Here is a 14,786-nt window from a genome sequence, read left to right on the forward strand (position 1 = left end):
GACCATAGGAAGCCGACGAAACATACGACAACTAGAATCAACTACACATATATACCATCATAAAGAGCCACAAACGGATAGCAAAATATTGTAGTCCAGCTAAGTCTATCTGCAAACTGTGGTGGTAGTGGACTAGCCATGGTGTCCACTAGACCACCACCTCTATCTCTGCCACCTGTCACTGTCCAAGTAAGAGTCCAAACAATGTGAAACCCAGACCCCCATACCAACTGTAACTAATTGCCTGTCCTCTACAAGTGACACTATAGCCCTGCTACACCGGCCCACACGCATTGAGGAATGATTGAGGTAGCCATTTACATGGAACCCCTTGGTCAAAACACGGTCACAAGGTTGACAGCAGTCGACCTCATGTCTCTTCGGGTCCCATGACACAAGATACAGTTCGTACTTTCGGTAACTCGCTGCAATTTATAGCACGTCCTATGGAATGTCACGTGCACATCTAACCCTATGTGTACGTGGACAAGCTACTTCATGACATGGGTTCAGTTCAATTCAGTCAGCCTAGTTTAGGAAGTGTTCTGGCACTTTTGTAAGTCTGTTCGCAAACCGTGCATGCCCAAGCACTTAGAGTAGATGCATATCCTTTGGTTGCACACAGCATGATCATCAGATTTCAGTCAGAACCCATCAAGAGCATTTTTATAGTGCATGGACCTATTTTTCCTATTTTGACATTTTTCACTTATTATTTTTTACTGACTTTTGTTGGGAACTAGGTAGGGCAAATTCAGTAGCCAAGTATATAAGCAAACCTAGCGCTAGCACTTTTGGGTAGAAGAGGCAACAGGGACTGGACATCCATAGTGCACCTTCTCAAGCAAGACCCCCCAAACTAAAGACCTAGTGTTTTTGCATGATGCAAGCCTAGCGTTTTCACACAGAACCAACAGCCAGGCATTTTTTGCACGGCAGATCAGCCCTGGCAACAGCAAGACAGTAGATCAGCCCTAGCGTTAGCAGATTTCCACCGCAAGACAGTTTTCAGCCCTAGCATTTTTGCATCAGCATAGCGTTTTGCAGATTCACTACGACGGAACACCAAGAAGCACCAACGTTTTCAGTTTTCAACAGTCAGACATCGCAGTAGAAGTCCCGAACCTCGCGGATCTCACCTTCCCGCAGTAGATCCTCGCCGCACGGTCAGATCCAGTGTAGTTTGCAGTTTCAACCCGGAAAACATAGACTTCAGCATCTGCGTTTTCAGCGCGTCATCGTCGCATCGTCGTCATCGACATCGTCACTGACATAGAGTCAGAATTCAGCAGATAAAGATTTGCAGATTTCACCCATTAGCGTTTTCAGATTTCAGCCAGTCTCGTCGTCGTCGACATCGTCGGCAAGTCCAAGAATTGTAGACATTCGTGCAATCAATAGTAGACTGCTCTCGCCATAGAGAGTTGGGCCTTCGGAGGAGGGTTTTGACTACATTCTGGTGTCGTAATCTTCTCTATCTCTCAGACTCAGTACCTTCATTCACAATGTTTGCCACTTTGTTTGTGATCATTGCACTCTCTCACTAAAGGAATGGAAGGCTCTCCCTTCCGTAAGTAAAAGGTACCTTGAGCACAGTTCGAAGCACTCATCTTGAGCAAAGTTCAACATTCACTTCCGCTGCACCTTACATGGAGACTCCGAGCGTTCAACTACGAGACATGAGGGGGTTGCAGAGCATATGTCGGGACATTGTACCAGCAGAGTGGCTGTCATAAATTGTTGATGAGTCAAGCCACAGAAGAACGGAGCCGACCCGCAGATCCCGGCCGAGGGGCCTAAACCCTAAGAAGAAGAAGCAACAAAAGAAGAAGACTTCCCACCAACTTATAAGACCCCGTCCGATGGGGCCCAAGTGACACAAAGGCATTAAAATAGGGCTGGACCCTCACACACACACACATACACAAAAAAAAGCATAAAAACTGATGTGGCAGTCAGTACGGACGCCCGCGTTTTACGTTGATGACGTGGTAGGCCTATATGGATTTCCGAAATTTGCGCTGACCTACTGACGTGGGACCCTATACGGATTTCCGCGAATTGCGCTCCTGACATAGCAGTTGTACGAATTTCCTGCTTTTGTGCTGGCAGCTTTTGGACCAGATGCTTTTAAGTTTACTACTTTTCATGTAACTGCTTTTGAGGCCAAGGACCTTTAAATATGTGCAAAGGGCTCGGTCTCTGGCAGTCTTCTTGGTGAAGGTGCAAAGCGCGAGTACCGGCATTGTACAGAGTTCAAGAAATATAAAGAAATACCGAAAGGGGTGCCAAGGTTTGGGGCCAATACTCTCTGAGGTGGAATTCCGCCACTCTGTGTCGCGTGTGCTCTCTCTCTTTCAGTTCAGTTGTTATTGAAGTGCTAAAAGTATGTTCAATCTGTTCTTTTCTATTGGCACGTGGTGCCCACCTTGTGACAGTGGCACACTCTTGACCCAGTAGCTCCATATTGGATGGGGGTTTTCACTGATTTCAGACAGGTTTTTGCATCTTCTTTGAGGTTCAAAGAGAGGGTCACCTCTACAGAGTCACTACTGAGGCATCAGAAGTGGACCTGTTGTTTTCAGCAGATTCGAGTTCTGGGCATTAGTGGGAGGACTTGTGTGATAGACCCTAACCTGTCAGCTCTTGAAGCAAGAGAATGGCGGTTGTGGGCTTGGGAGTGCCGCCCTCTGGTACGAGTGCAGTGGGACCTGAGCGAGTGGTTTTGGCGGGATCTTTTGCTTCAGCCGATCACACGGGGATCCCCTTTTTTCAGTATACAGCACGACTGGGACGCAGATACTTACAACGAGGAGAGAGACTCATCCTGCTGCAGCAGACCATTGGCAGGAGGAGGGTCTCACGTCTGAGTTCTTGGCAGATTTTTGGGGGTGCATGTAAGATAATAGACAACCAAGGAGAGCCACTATGTTCTACCGCAAACCGCTTACGACCATCCCCTTGAGACAGAGCATCACTATCTATGGGACTGTCCCATGGCACAACAGGTTTGGCTTTGGATTCTTCTGCTAATGCCCGCACTTTTGGTAGCTAGCCTTCAGTCATTTGGATGATTGTGATACAGGGAGGCGGGCCTACTCTCCAGCCCTTCACAAAGCTTGTACCTCATAAGTGGAGCAAAGATAAGAGTGTGTTGTTGCGAGGTCAAATGTAGCCTGACACTATGGTTCATCTGGAGAGCCCGATGCTTTTGCATCTTGGAGGCTCGTCCCGTCCTAGCAGCCGAAACTGTACGTGACATCTAGCTGAAGCTGATCCATACACTCAGGGGACAGTTTGAGAGACTTCAGAGCAGCTCCAACCCCAAACGGGGGCATTGCGAGGCCTTCTTGCGACTTTGGCAACCAAGGCCCTTCTTCACCATGGTTCATGAGGCGCCTAGACGTAAGTACCGCCCACTAGTGTGGCTTTTTCCTCCTTCCATCTCTTGATTTAGCCGTCAGTGTACATATCTTAACCTTTCCTTGCGAGAGTCTTCCCACTTTTTCATGTAGCCTTCTCTAGTAGGTGCAGTTTGTATCCCATCAGGCAGTTTGTTTTACTAATGGAAGGATCTTTTTCTTGGAAAAGAAAAAATTCAGAGACATAGTATGCACTACTTTAAATGCTGGTTCTGCTTTCAGGCTAAATGAGCATGCCGAAACATCATATATGTTCGTATTCCAGACATGTCAACAAGTTTTTGCTATGTGCAACAACTCAAAACTTCAAACAACAAAATCATGAGATGAGCTATCGAGACACCTGTACGTCACAACAGAAAGAGAAAAAAACTGTTTCTGCAAATAGTGTGAAGTAGCTGTGTCAATGAAAATACTCACTGTTCGAGCTGGCGCATTGACTCCCATCGCAAATGTTTCCGTAGAAAACAAAACCTAATCCACATAAATGAAACAGGAAGTAAAGTATTTTTCAAGGTACCGACAAGCTCCCCCCCACAAACAGAATAATACTGCATGGCTACTAAAATTCTTCTCATTTCAGCACTCATCTTCAACATTTCATCAGTAACAGTCAATTTATTTTGAAGCAAACCTTGATGACACCACGACAAAACAACATCTCCACAACCTCCTTAACGATAGGTAAAAGACCTGCATGATGTACTCCAATCCCTCTGCGCAGTAAGCCCTCCACACGTACAACCTGGAATATTTTTGCAGACAGATATGAGGAAAGAAAGATAAGAAGGTGACTATAGCATGAAAGCAGGCAAATTACTCTTGTATCTTAGATACAATAACCTGAGGCAATCGACGATCAGATCCTTTCAGCCTTGAAAATCCTTTGTCACAAAACACCCGAATCTCACTTTTTTCTGATGTGCTAGTAAGATCTATAGCAGTTAGACTGTCTGCTGATTTATCACAGCGGTTCTTTGAAAAACAGAAAACCACGACCTGGAAACAACATACCGCACTTCAGTACAATACATGCAAATTGCCTCATCAAGTCCATTACAAGAAATTTAGTATCGATCATGTCCTTAACCCTGCTGTAAGGTGGTTGCCTCTATATATTTTGGGTTCAATCAAGCTGTCAACCATATGAAAATATAAGGTGGTTGCTTCTATGTATCTCAGGTCAGTGAAGCTGGTCAACTATATCACATACATCATACACCCCTTCCCTGTGCAGTGAAAGTCAAACTCCTGAATACTGCCCGTTGAAGGAGTCTTAAGTTGATTGTCTATTTATTCAATAAGGCCATATCCCAGCATATGATGGAATCATGGAAGCTTTTAAGTGGTCAGATTGTAAATAGACACGTTCTCTTGCTTTACATTATCACCAAATCCCATAAAGTTTTAAGCTAGCAATTCCAGCAGGAGGTAGCATGCATTTGGATCACTGAGGCACTCTCATCAGCTTCCATAACAGAACTTCGAGCCGTTTTGGGATGCTATTCATCTCCCTTGTTATCAGCATAGTTTTTGCTGGATGCATTCGATTGGGGAACCATACTTCTAGATGCGTCCTTGACTTTCTCTAAGCCAATAGCAATCCAGGATTTAGGCTCAAATCCATACATCAACATGAATGGGCTAAATCCACTAGCAGAATGCTTGCAACTATTATAGGCAAACACTAATTGTGGGAGATACCTTTCCCAGTCAGACTGCCTATGAGAGACATAGGCTCTCAACATGTCCTCTAACGTCTGATTCATCCTCTCAGTTTGTCCGTCGGACTCAGGATGGTCAAAAGATGACATACTCAACTTCGTCTAAAGATGAGCAAACACGTCTCGCCAAAATCGGCCAGTGAACTAAGTATCTCGATCACTGACGATATCCTCTGGCAGACCATACAACTTATAAAGCTGATCGACAAATAAAACCGCCAACTCATGGCTTTTTACTGTCGACTTTGTTGAAATAAATTTCGCCATTTTTGTAAGTCTATCGACCACAACCCAAACGGCGTCATTGCCCCGACTAGTATTTGGCAAACCAATGATGAAGTCCATGGAAATACTTTGCCACTTGGCATCTGGGATTCCAATGGATGTAGCAAGCCAGCTTTCTTAAGACGCTCTGCCTTATTGACCTAACACTGAGCGCATCTCTTCACATAGCTCTCTATGTAAGAGCGCATCCTTGGCCAATAGAAATATCGCTTTACCAAAGCCAAAGTTCTCTGGCTGCCTAAGTGCCTAGCGCTAGGAACATCGTGGCATTCAAACAAAATCCTTTGTCGAACCTCATCGATTTCCGACACGCAGACTTTTTCATTTCTGAACAAAAATCCACCTCTAATGGAATATTGTCGCTATCTCGTCTCTCTAGCACGACTCACTTGGGTCTCCGGACCACCCAAGCCTGTCCGCGAGTCATTCCCCGCTTCGACCTCGTTCCATATCTTGCCAAAATAGCTATCGGAACGACATAACCCTCGGAGAGAGGGATAGAAGTCCGTCGAGATTTCAGCCATAGACAAGGCATTCACCTCAGGAATCCTGCTGAGTGCATCGGCAACTCGATTGCTGGATTCTTTTCTATAACGGATCTCAAAGTCAAACTCTTGCATAAGCTCAACCCATCTAGCATTCCGGCCTCTAAGATCACCCTGATCACAGACATAGTGCAAGGAATGATGATCTATCCATGCAACAAACGTAGAGCCATACAAGTAGTGCCGCCATTTTCTCAGGGCGTAGACTACGGCGTAAAGCTCCTTTTCATACGTTGGATAACGCATCTTAGAGTCAGAAAGCTTCTTACTTTCAAACGCAACAGGATGTCCATCCTGATATAACGCCGCACCAATGGCATAATCACTAGCATCCGTTTCAACCACAAAGGATTTGCTAGGATCCACAATGTGCAATATTGGCGCAGTAGTCACCAAGTGCTTTAGTGTCCGAAAGCTCTCGTCGAGACGCTCATTCCAGACAACAGGGGGGTCACCGTTACGGTGAGGACCCGAAGTCTTCGGTCCTTTCACCCCTCCTTTTACAAGTTGCGTTAGCGGAGCAGCAACTTTAGAGTAATCCTTGATGAATTTGCGAAAGAATCCTGTAAAGCCTAAAAAAGACTTTACCAGGCGCACATTCTTCAGAATGAGCCAATTTCGCACTTTCTCCAACTTTTCACGGTTGACGCGAATTCCATCGCGAGTAATGATGTGACCCAAATACAGAAGCTCTTTCTTGAAGAATTCACACGTGGAAGCCTTAGCATAAAAGGGGCCACTTAATAAAGTACCCAGCACATAGCATTAAAAAAAACTCCACGCAAAGCTGCCAGCGATAAAAGAAATCGAACGCCAGCAGCGAAAGTGGACAGATGACGCGTGGGAGGACAGAGAGAAAGATCTTGGCGTGTGCGCGATTGTGCAAACCACGCAAAAAGGGCCACGCAGGCTTTCTCTCTCCTCTTGCGCAAACACTCCCCTCTCCTGTTCTGCAGCGCAAGGACTCAGGAGCTCTCTGTCTCTCTTGTATTGTTCCTTGCAGATCCAAATAAACACACACAGAGGTCTCTCTCTCTCTCTCTCTCTCTCTCTCTCTCTCTCTCTCTCTCTCTCTCTCTCTCTCTCTCTCTCTCTCTCTCTCTCTCTCTCTCTCTCTCTCTCTCTCTCTCTCTCTCTCGTAACCTGCTGCCACTTAGCCTGCACTCCACTCGTGCAACCTGCACCCTCCCTCACGTTGCGCATCCGCTCCCCTCCGCCTGCTGTTGTGATTCACGCATACAACCCCCCTCACGTTGCGCATCCTTCCCCCCCCCCCCCCCCCCCCCCCTTGCATGCTGCTGTGACAGCGCGTCCGCAGGTACATTCATCAAAACCCCCCCCCCCCCCCCCCCCCCCCCCCCCCCCTTTCAGCCCACAGGTACATACACCCAGCAAAATTCAAAAAATTCCAGGAGGAATTTCCACAGTCTCTGCTTTTCCGGATTTTCCGAACTTTCGAATTTTCCAAATCCTGCATTTTTCAGACCTGCAGGGATTTTTACAAGGAATTTGGAAACTACAGAACTCACAAAACTTGCACATTGACACGTACAGAAAGCAAATATATGCCATGTAGGCTTAATGTGGAAACACATGTATGCATAATGCGGTGCGTATAGGTCGCTCTCTCCTCTCTCTTAGAAAGTGAATCAGATAAGTGAAACAAATAAGGCAAGAAGGATGGCGGCGCACTACATGGTCACAAGCAAGAGGATGACAGCCATTGAAAAGGAGTTGAAAGAATGCAAAGCCCACATGGATGAGTGGAAGAAAGAGAAGAATTTAATTCTTGAATGGAAAAAGAGGGAGGAACAGGCGAGGGAACTAGAACGCAAGGAGTTCCGGGATGAAATTCAAGCTTTAAAAGGTAGCATCTCAACCCTTAGGAAGGAACTCGACGAAACCAAAGAGGGAGGACGCCTTGAAGATGGAGAAATTCAGCCATCAATGATCGATGAGCTGAATAGTATACGAGCACAAGGCAAAGCAATAAAGGAGGAAGGAGAAAAGAAGACCTCATGGGTGGAGGTTCTCTCCAAAACGCAAAAGAAGATTGATGAGGCTGAAAAATGGATTGAAGTTGTCAAGAAGGGAAAGGGCAAGGAAATCCCGACTACACCCGACATCATCAACAAGACACTTGAAGAGGAACAACGAAGAAGGGTACGCCCTCTACACGTGAGAGTGACCGGCCTAAAAGATTCAGATAAGGTGGACCAAGAGGTGAAGAGCCTCATGTCCATGATGGGGTGGAGAAGCCCTCGCACACACAAGCTTGCAGAGTGGGCAAGAAGAGTGAAGGTAATGGGGAGAGTTCAAAAGAACGGGCTCTCATATTGCGCTTTCCATCCATGGAAGAAAAGAAAGACTTTTTAAAGAAGAGGCCAACCCTCAAGAAAACAGGTATCTTTTTAGGAGATGATCTTACGCTCTCACAGCTTGCACATATGAGAGAGGTCATGCCAGAGATTATAGCAGCAAGGGAGAAGGGAAAGTTATCTTTCTACAGAAATGGACGAGTAGTGATTACAGAGCACCGCTCTACATGACGGTGCGAGACCTATGGGACCACTCTCAGGATGGCGGTTTGGAACTGTAATGGTTCGTATAGACTTGATGTGGGGGCCTTTGAGGACAACTTCAGAGACAGAGACATTGTTTTCTACTCAGAGACTCATCAAGCTCCAGGACAGTTGATGCCGCACATATCAGGATACAGATGGGAGACAGCTTGCCGGACATGCACCAGATCTGCGCATGGGACTAGAGGATCAAGAGGTGTAGCAGTTCTTTTCAGAGAGGAGCTCCAACCACTACTGCACATAGTTCGGAGAGATGATCAGGCCAGATACTTGTGGGTGAGGCTGAGGGCAGAGACTGGACGTTTCTTGTACATCGCCATATGCTATTTTCCTCCCAGCACTTCAGTATATGCTTCACCTAGAGGACAATCTCGTTACTCTGTACTTGATGATGATATCTGGGAGTTCTCCAGAGATGGAGACATCATACTCCTGGGGGATTTCAATGCCCGTACAGGCAGCTCACAAACGGTCTTCTATGACACCTCAGAGGAGATGCTTAGAGAGTTAGAGCCAGAGGAGATGGGACTTGAGAGATGCTCACACGACAGAGAGCATACACAGTATGGGAGATACTTGAGGGAGATGACGACTACTCACAATTTAGCCATACTGAATGGCTTACCGAGCTTCCCATTGTCTACAGGTTTTACTTGTTTTCCTCATAGACATGGGTCCAGCACTATAGACTATGTTCTGACACATCCGAGCTTTATCTCTCACATTCAGGATTTCACACTGGGGCCCAGGCCTGTAGAGATAGCAGTAGATCATGCACTTTTGACATTATCAGTCTCCTTTGAGTACAGTACATCTCAGGCCTCATGGGGTGGTAGACATCCACGCTATACTTTTACACCAGAGACTGACTCAGTCTATGCAGAGGAGATATGTAGGCTTTTATGCACATCAGAGCCAGTATACACAGTGGAGGAGATCACATCTATGCTGACAGTGACATTACATGGGGCAGCAATAGAGGCATACCCACACACTCAGCCTGGTCAGAGACGTCGTTCTGGGCACATGCCTCAGAACAGCCGGTACGATGAGGAGTGTCGACAGAGTAGAGCTCAGATACAGCGGGAGCTTACATTGGGAATGATCACCTATAGACAGTCTCGTATTGCTACACGACAACTAGTGCGACAGAAGAAGCGAGCTTTCTTGGTCCAGATGGAGCAAGATTTATATCAGCTCTTCCTTAGTAGAGATTCAGGAGAGGCTTGGCGTCTATTCCATGAGCAATCTCCCCCACCAGTGATTACTTCTACAGAGATATGGGGGCAGTATGCAGCATCTTTATACACTGTACCTGGACAACCACCACTACCAGATCCAACACAGCCATGTCCGGCTACGAGCACCTTCTTTACCACTGAGATGGTAAAGGAGGCCATTGACAGGATGAAGACCAAACGGGCACAGGATCATGAGGGTTTGGTAGCAGAGCACATTATACAGGCTGGGGATTTGGTGGCAGAGATGCTTGCACAGTTATTCAACCGTGTCATGTGTGAGGGCTTCCCTGAGTCTTGGAGATTATCTACTATTGTACCTATCTTCAAGACAGGAGACCCCACAGTACCGGGGAATTACCGTACTATCATGGTAGGACACACATTGGCACGGTTATATGCATCCATCCTTCAGCATAGGCTGAGCAATTGGGCAGAGATTATGGGCATACGGGCACCTGGGCAGGCTGGTTTCAGGAGGGGTTTCTCCACACTAGATCATGTCTTTACACTCAGAGCTACCATTGAGGAGGGTCGAGCACATGGTAGAAGGATATACTGCAGCTTTGTGGATTTTCGCAAAGCTTTTGACACAGTACCGAGGGACAGATTGATGCGCCGGAGTATAGAATTGGGGGTACCCACAGAGCTGATATGGGGGATTATGGCATTGTACAGTTCAGTGATGGGTCATGTACGCACATCAGAGGGGCTATCTGACATAGTTCACTCCACTATCAGAGTGAAACAGGGATGCCCACTATCCTCTACTCTTTTTGGTATGTATGTTGATGAGGTCTCTGATTATATTGACAGAGGAGGAGATAGAGATGCTCAGCTTGCGGGGACATGGATCCCTCTTTTATTATATGCTGACGATATTGTGTTGATATCAGACTCACCAGAGGGTATGCAGAGACATTTGGACGCATTGCATAGTTTTGCAAAGGATAGTGGATTGTCTGTCAACCTTGGTAAAACCAAGGTCATGGTATTTAATACCACGCCACAGTGGGTTAGGAGATCAGCACCTACTTTCACATATGGGCACGACAATATGGAGTACACTGATGCATACACATATCTTGGGGTGGTCTTTAGTGGACCGAGGTTCACACTGAAAGTGGCAGCAGACACTAGATTGACTCGTGCCTATGCAGCCCTAGGCGGTTTAGAGAGGATTTGTTCGCAGGTTCAGTTCCAGGAACCTCCAACAAAGCTCTGGCTTTTCGACACTTTGGTCACTTCAGTTATGCACTACGGGGTTTAGGTTTGGGGACCGTCTGTTGACAGTGCTGGATGGAGTAATATGGAGAGACCATTGATATCTATGATTTCTAGGCTGATTAGAGCCAAGGCCTCAGTCCCACATGACATCATACGAGCGGAGCTGGCTGCCCCACCTATGGAGGTTGAGGCTCTCACCATATCAATATCATTTGTACACAGCTTATGGGACACCACCAGGGACAAGTATACCAGGCTTGCTCTTGAGTCATCCAGGCAGCTGGCATTACAGGGAGATACATCATGTTGGTATGCACAGATGAGCTCATGGTTTCAGAGGCATGGTTTCAACATGGACAGGTTGCCCCCTTTCCAGTATTCTCTTGATGCACCATCTTTGGCTCTTACACGGATGGAGACTACTAGACTCATTCGGCACGATCTTATCCAGCTTGATAGCAAGAGGACATGGATAGAGCCATCACGGGAGTTGGGTACGAAGAGGGTTTTCTATAGAGAGCATCTTCTCCAACTCACGACAGACGGATTTGTCACACGGCCCAGTTACATGGACACACATCTATCTCATGGGTTACGATGTGCTATACGCCAGATTCGCACATCTTCACACCAGCTTGGGATTGAGACAGGTAGATTCAGAGGCATACCAGCAGACAGTAGGATATGTCAGTTATGCCATGTAGAGCCAGAGACAGAGTTTCACTACATATGTCGCTGCACAGTCTACTATGAGATACGGGGACGCTTTCATTGTTTATTCAGAGATGGTTTTGACTCGTTAGATAGAGTCATGAGATATCAGGATCGAAGATGTCTCGGATTATTCCTACTTGAGATACAGAGACATAGAGACGCTCTATTGAGTGGGCAAAGACAGAGACAGTCCCAGAGATGCATCTCAGATTTCTTCAGCCTGAGTACCACAGAGGCAGAGGGGACACCACCATCACAGAGCTCGGTAACCACCCATACACACACCAGAGGTACTCTCATTGATCGAGTATAGAGTTAGGGAGATTGAGACAACCGCGACTGAGGAGGGGAGCCACGCAGCACCGGCGGAGATTACGACATAGGATGCACAGGATTCTAGCACGACACCCAGAGTGTCAATCAGGATAGGCTTCATGCTACTGCTATATTGTATCATGGTGACACTTATCCCCACTTTGTACCTTTATGGCATGATACCATTGATCAGCCTACCAGCCACCCATAGGAGTCGGTAGCACTCCTATCACTTTCTTTGGTTGTAGTTTTCTTTGTTTGTACCCAGACTTGGTACTAGACTCATCATTGTAATCAGTTGGTCTCATAGGTCATTTTGGCCTTTTGTAGACGTTAATATATCATTTCATTTCTCTCTCTCTCTCTCTCTCTCTCTCTCTCTCTCTCTCTCTCTCTCTCTCTCTCTCTCTCTCTCTCTCTCTCTCTCTCTCTCTCTCTCTCTCTCTCTCTCTCTCTCTCTCTCTCTCTCTCTCTCTCTCTCTCTCTCTCTCTCTCTCTCTCTCTCTCTCTCTCTCTCTCTCTCTCTCTCTCTCTCTCTCTCTCTCTCTCTCTCGCGTGACGAGGCCCAGCTACATGGACACCCACTTGTCTCATGGAATACGATGTGCTATTGGCCAGATTCGCACATCTTCACACCAGCTGCGGATCGAGACCGGGAGATACAACGGAATACCAGCAGAGGCGAGGACATGCCCCTTGTGTGACATCGAGCCTGAGACAGAGTTGCACTACACATGCCACTGCCCCATCTACTACGAGATACAAGACCGCTTCCATTGCTTGTTCAGAGAGGGCTTTGGACCTTTCGCTAGAGTCATGCGGTACGAGGATCAGAGATGCCTTGGTTTGTTTTTGCTCGAGCTGCGCAGACACAGAGAGAGCCTGATGAGAGGAGAGGCTAGCCAGTCTCAGAGACAGATCACAGACTTCTTTAGAGCTGCCACTAGACACCCAGAGGAGTTACTACCACAGCAGAGCCCGTCGCTTTACACCAGAGGCATACTAATCGACCGAGCGATTGAGCTAGGGAGATCCAGACGCCCACGACTGCGGAGGACTACACAGCATCGACGGAGGCTACATCAAAGGATTCGGATCACTTTGGCTCGACATGCACGACGCCCGGTCAGACTACTGACCATGGAGGAGATTGATGAGATCCGCCAGCAACCGATGCTAGATCTCCTGTGATTTACCCATCCCAGCTAGTTGTTTAGCTGCTTAGTCCACACCTAGCAGTTTAGGATTCCATAGTATTTTATTTTGTCATTTTGTCATTTTGTCATTTTGTCATTTTGTCATCTTGTTACTCTGACTTTGTATCAGATCCACCACATTGTAACTTTCTGGTCTCATAGGTCACTTTGGCCTTTTGAAGACGTTAATTTCATTTCATTTCATTTCTCTCTCTCTCTCTCTCTCTCTCTCTCTCTCTCTCTCTCTCTCTACTACTACTACTACCACATTGTAGTAGTAGTAGTAGTATTTTGTTCCACTTCTAGTTCTTTTCTAGTTCTTTTGTACCCAGACATGGTATTAGATTCACTATTTTGTAACTGATTGGTCTCATAGGTCATTTTGGCCTTTTGAAGACGTTAATATAACATTTCATTTCATTTCATTTCTCTCTCTCTCTCTCTCTCTCTCTCTCTCTCTCTCTCTCTCTCTCTCTCTCTCTCTCTCTACTTTACACAGAAGAGGAGTACAGAGAAAGATTAAAGCTTTTGTTCGCTGAATTTAGTCTAGAGTCAGCAAATGAATAAATAAATCACTGATTTTCATCAAAAATCAGCAAAAGCAATTAAAATCCACCGATTGTCAGCACTTCCGCTGCTAAATTGCTGAATTTTGTCAAAAATCAGCGAGAAGCACATTAAATTTCACCTGAAACATGCTCATGAGAAGAAAATGATCAGTTAAACAGTTATTTCATCAAAACTTGCATGAAACAGTAATTGTCCGACTCTGACCAGCCTATAGGTGTGCACACGGTCCATTTCGTAGCCAAGCCGGCTCTGATACCATGAAACGAACGCATGATTCATGAAGTGGATTTCCCGGCTATTTGGACCGCCTACAGACACACGTCGGACGAACCACTAGACCATAGCCACCATCTGGCAGCTCCCCCGTGTTGGGGCAAGCGTCCGTGGACATAGGCGTGCACCTGTAAGACCGAGCGTCCCATACCACCTAGCCTCACCTCTTCGAGGTGACCTCGCACACTCCTAGCCTCGTGGGCTAACCACTAGCACTCTGCCAGTGGGAGTCAATAACTGCAAATGAGGCCTTGGCCTCGCTTTTATAATAATGGCCGGCCACACTCGCCGAGTTCACACTACGTCCGCCCAAACACTGGACGCCCATCCCGACGGCGTCTGGGCTAGATCCCCTCTCCTATGAGCGGAACAAAACAACATGTATAGAAAGTACCATCTGGATTTATGTGCTTGATTGATGAGCAAGTGGAGAGCATTACCAACAAGATGAGAAAAGAGGAAAGATCAAATGCTTGATTGTGGGGGCTTGTGCGGCCCCATTTTTCTGTGTGTCGGGATCAGTGCAAGATGAGAGAAGAGGAAAAATCAAGTACTTGATTCTAGGAGCTTGTGTGGCCCCAGGTTGCTGTGTGTCGGGATCAGTGCTTTTTCCTACTTGGGTTTAAATTGGGGATTGGTGGAATTGGGGAAGAGGAAAAGAAATGAGTAGGCCTCACTTGACCTCTTGCAACAAT

The 14,786-nt window shown here is 46.6% G+C and overlaps 1 protein-coding gene across 2 annotated transcripts in view; it reads right to left on the reverse strand.

The window, feature by feature from the left end:
• Positions 1-14,786, reverse strand: part of LOC147434214 (RNA helicase, ATP-dependent, SK12/DOB1 protein) — a 233,370-nt gene that overhangs the window by 120,342 nt on the left and 98,242 nt on the right. For both annotated transcript variants that reach the window (XM_086490776.1, XM_086490777.1), the window contains exons 14-16: positions 4,266-4,421; positions 4,057-4,167; positions 3,843-3,896 (exon numbers count right to left, since the gene is read on the reverse strand). In XM_086490776.1, the coding sequence (XP_086346902.1) occupies positions 3,843-3,896; positions 4,057-4,167; positions 4,266-4,421 (321 nt within the window). The remainder of the gene's footprint in view (positions 1-3,842; positions 3,897-4,056; positions 4,168-4,265; positions 4,422-14,786) is intronic.

This window comes from Adiantum capillus-veneris, chromosome 19, assembly GCF_014529385.1.
Source record: "Adiantum capillus-veneris isolate H3 chromosome 19, ASM1452938v2, whole genome shotgun sequence".
NCBI classification, from domain to species: domain Eukaryota; kingdom Viridiplantae; phylum Streptophyta; class Polypodiopsida; order Polypodiales; family Pteridaceae; genus Adiantum; species Adiantum capillus-veneris.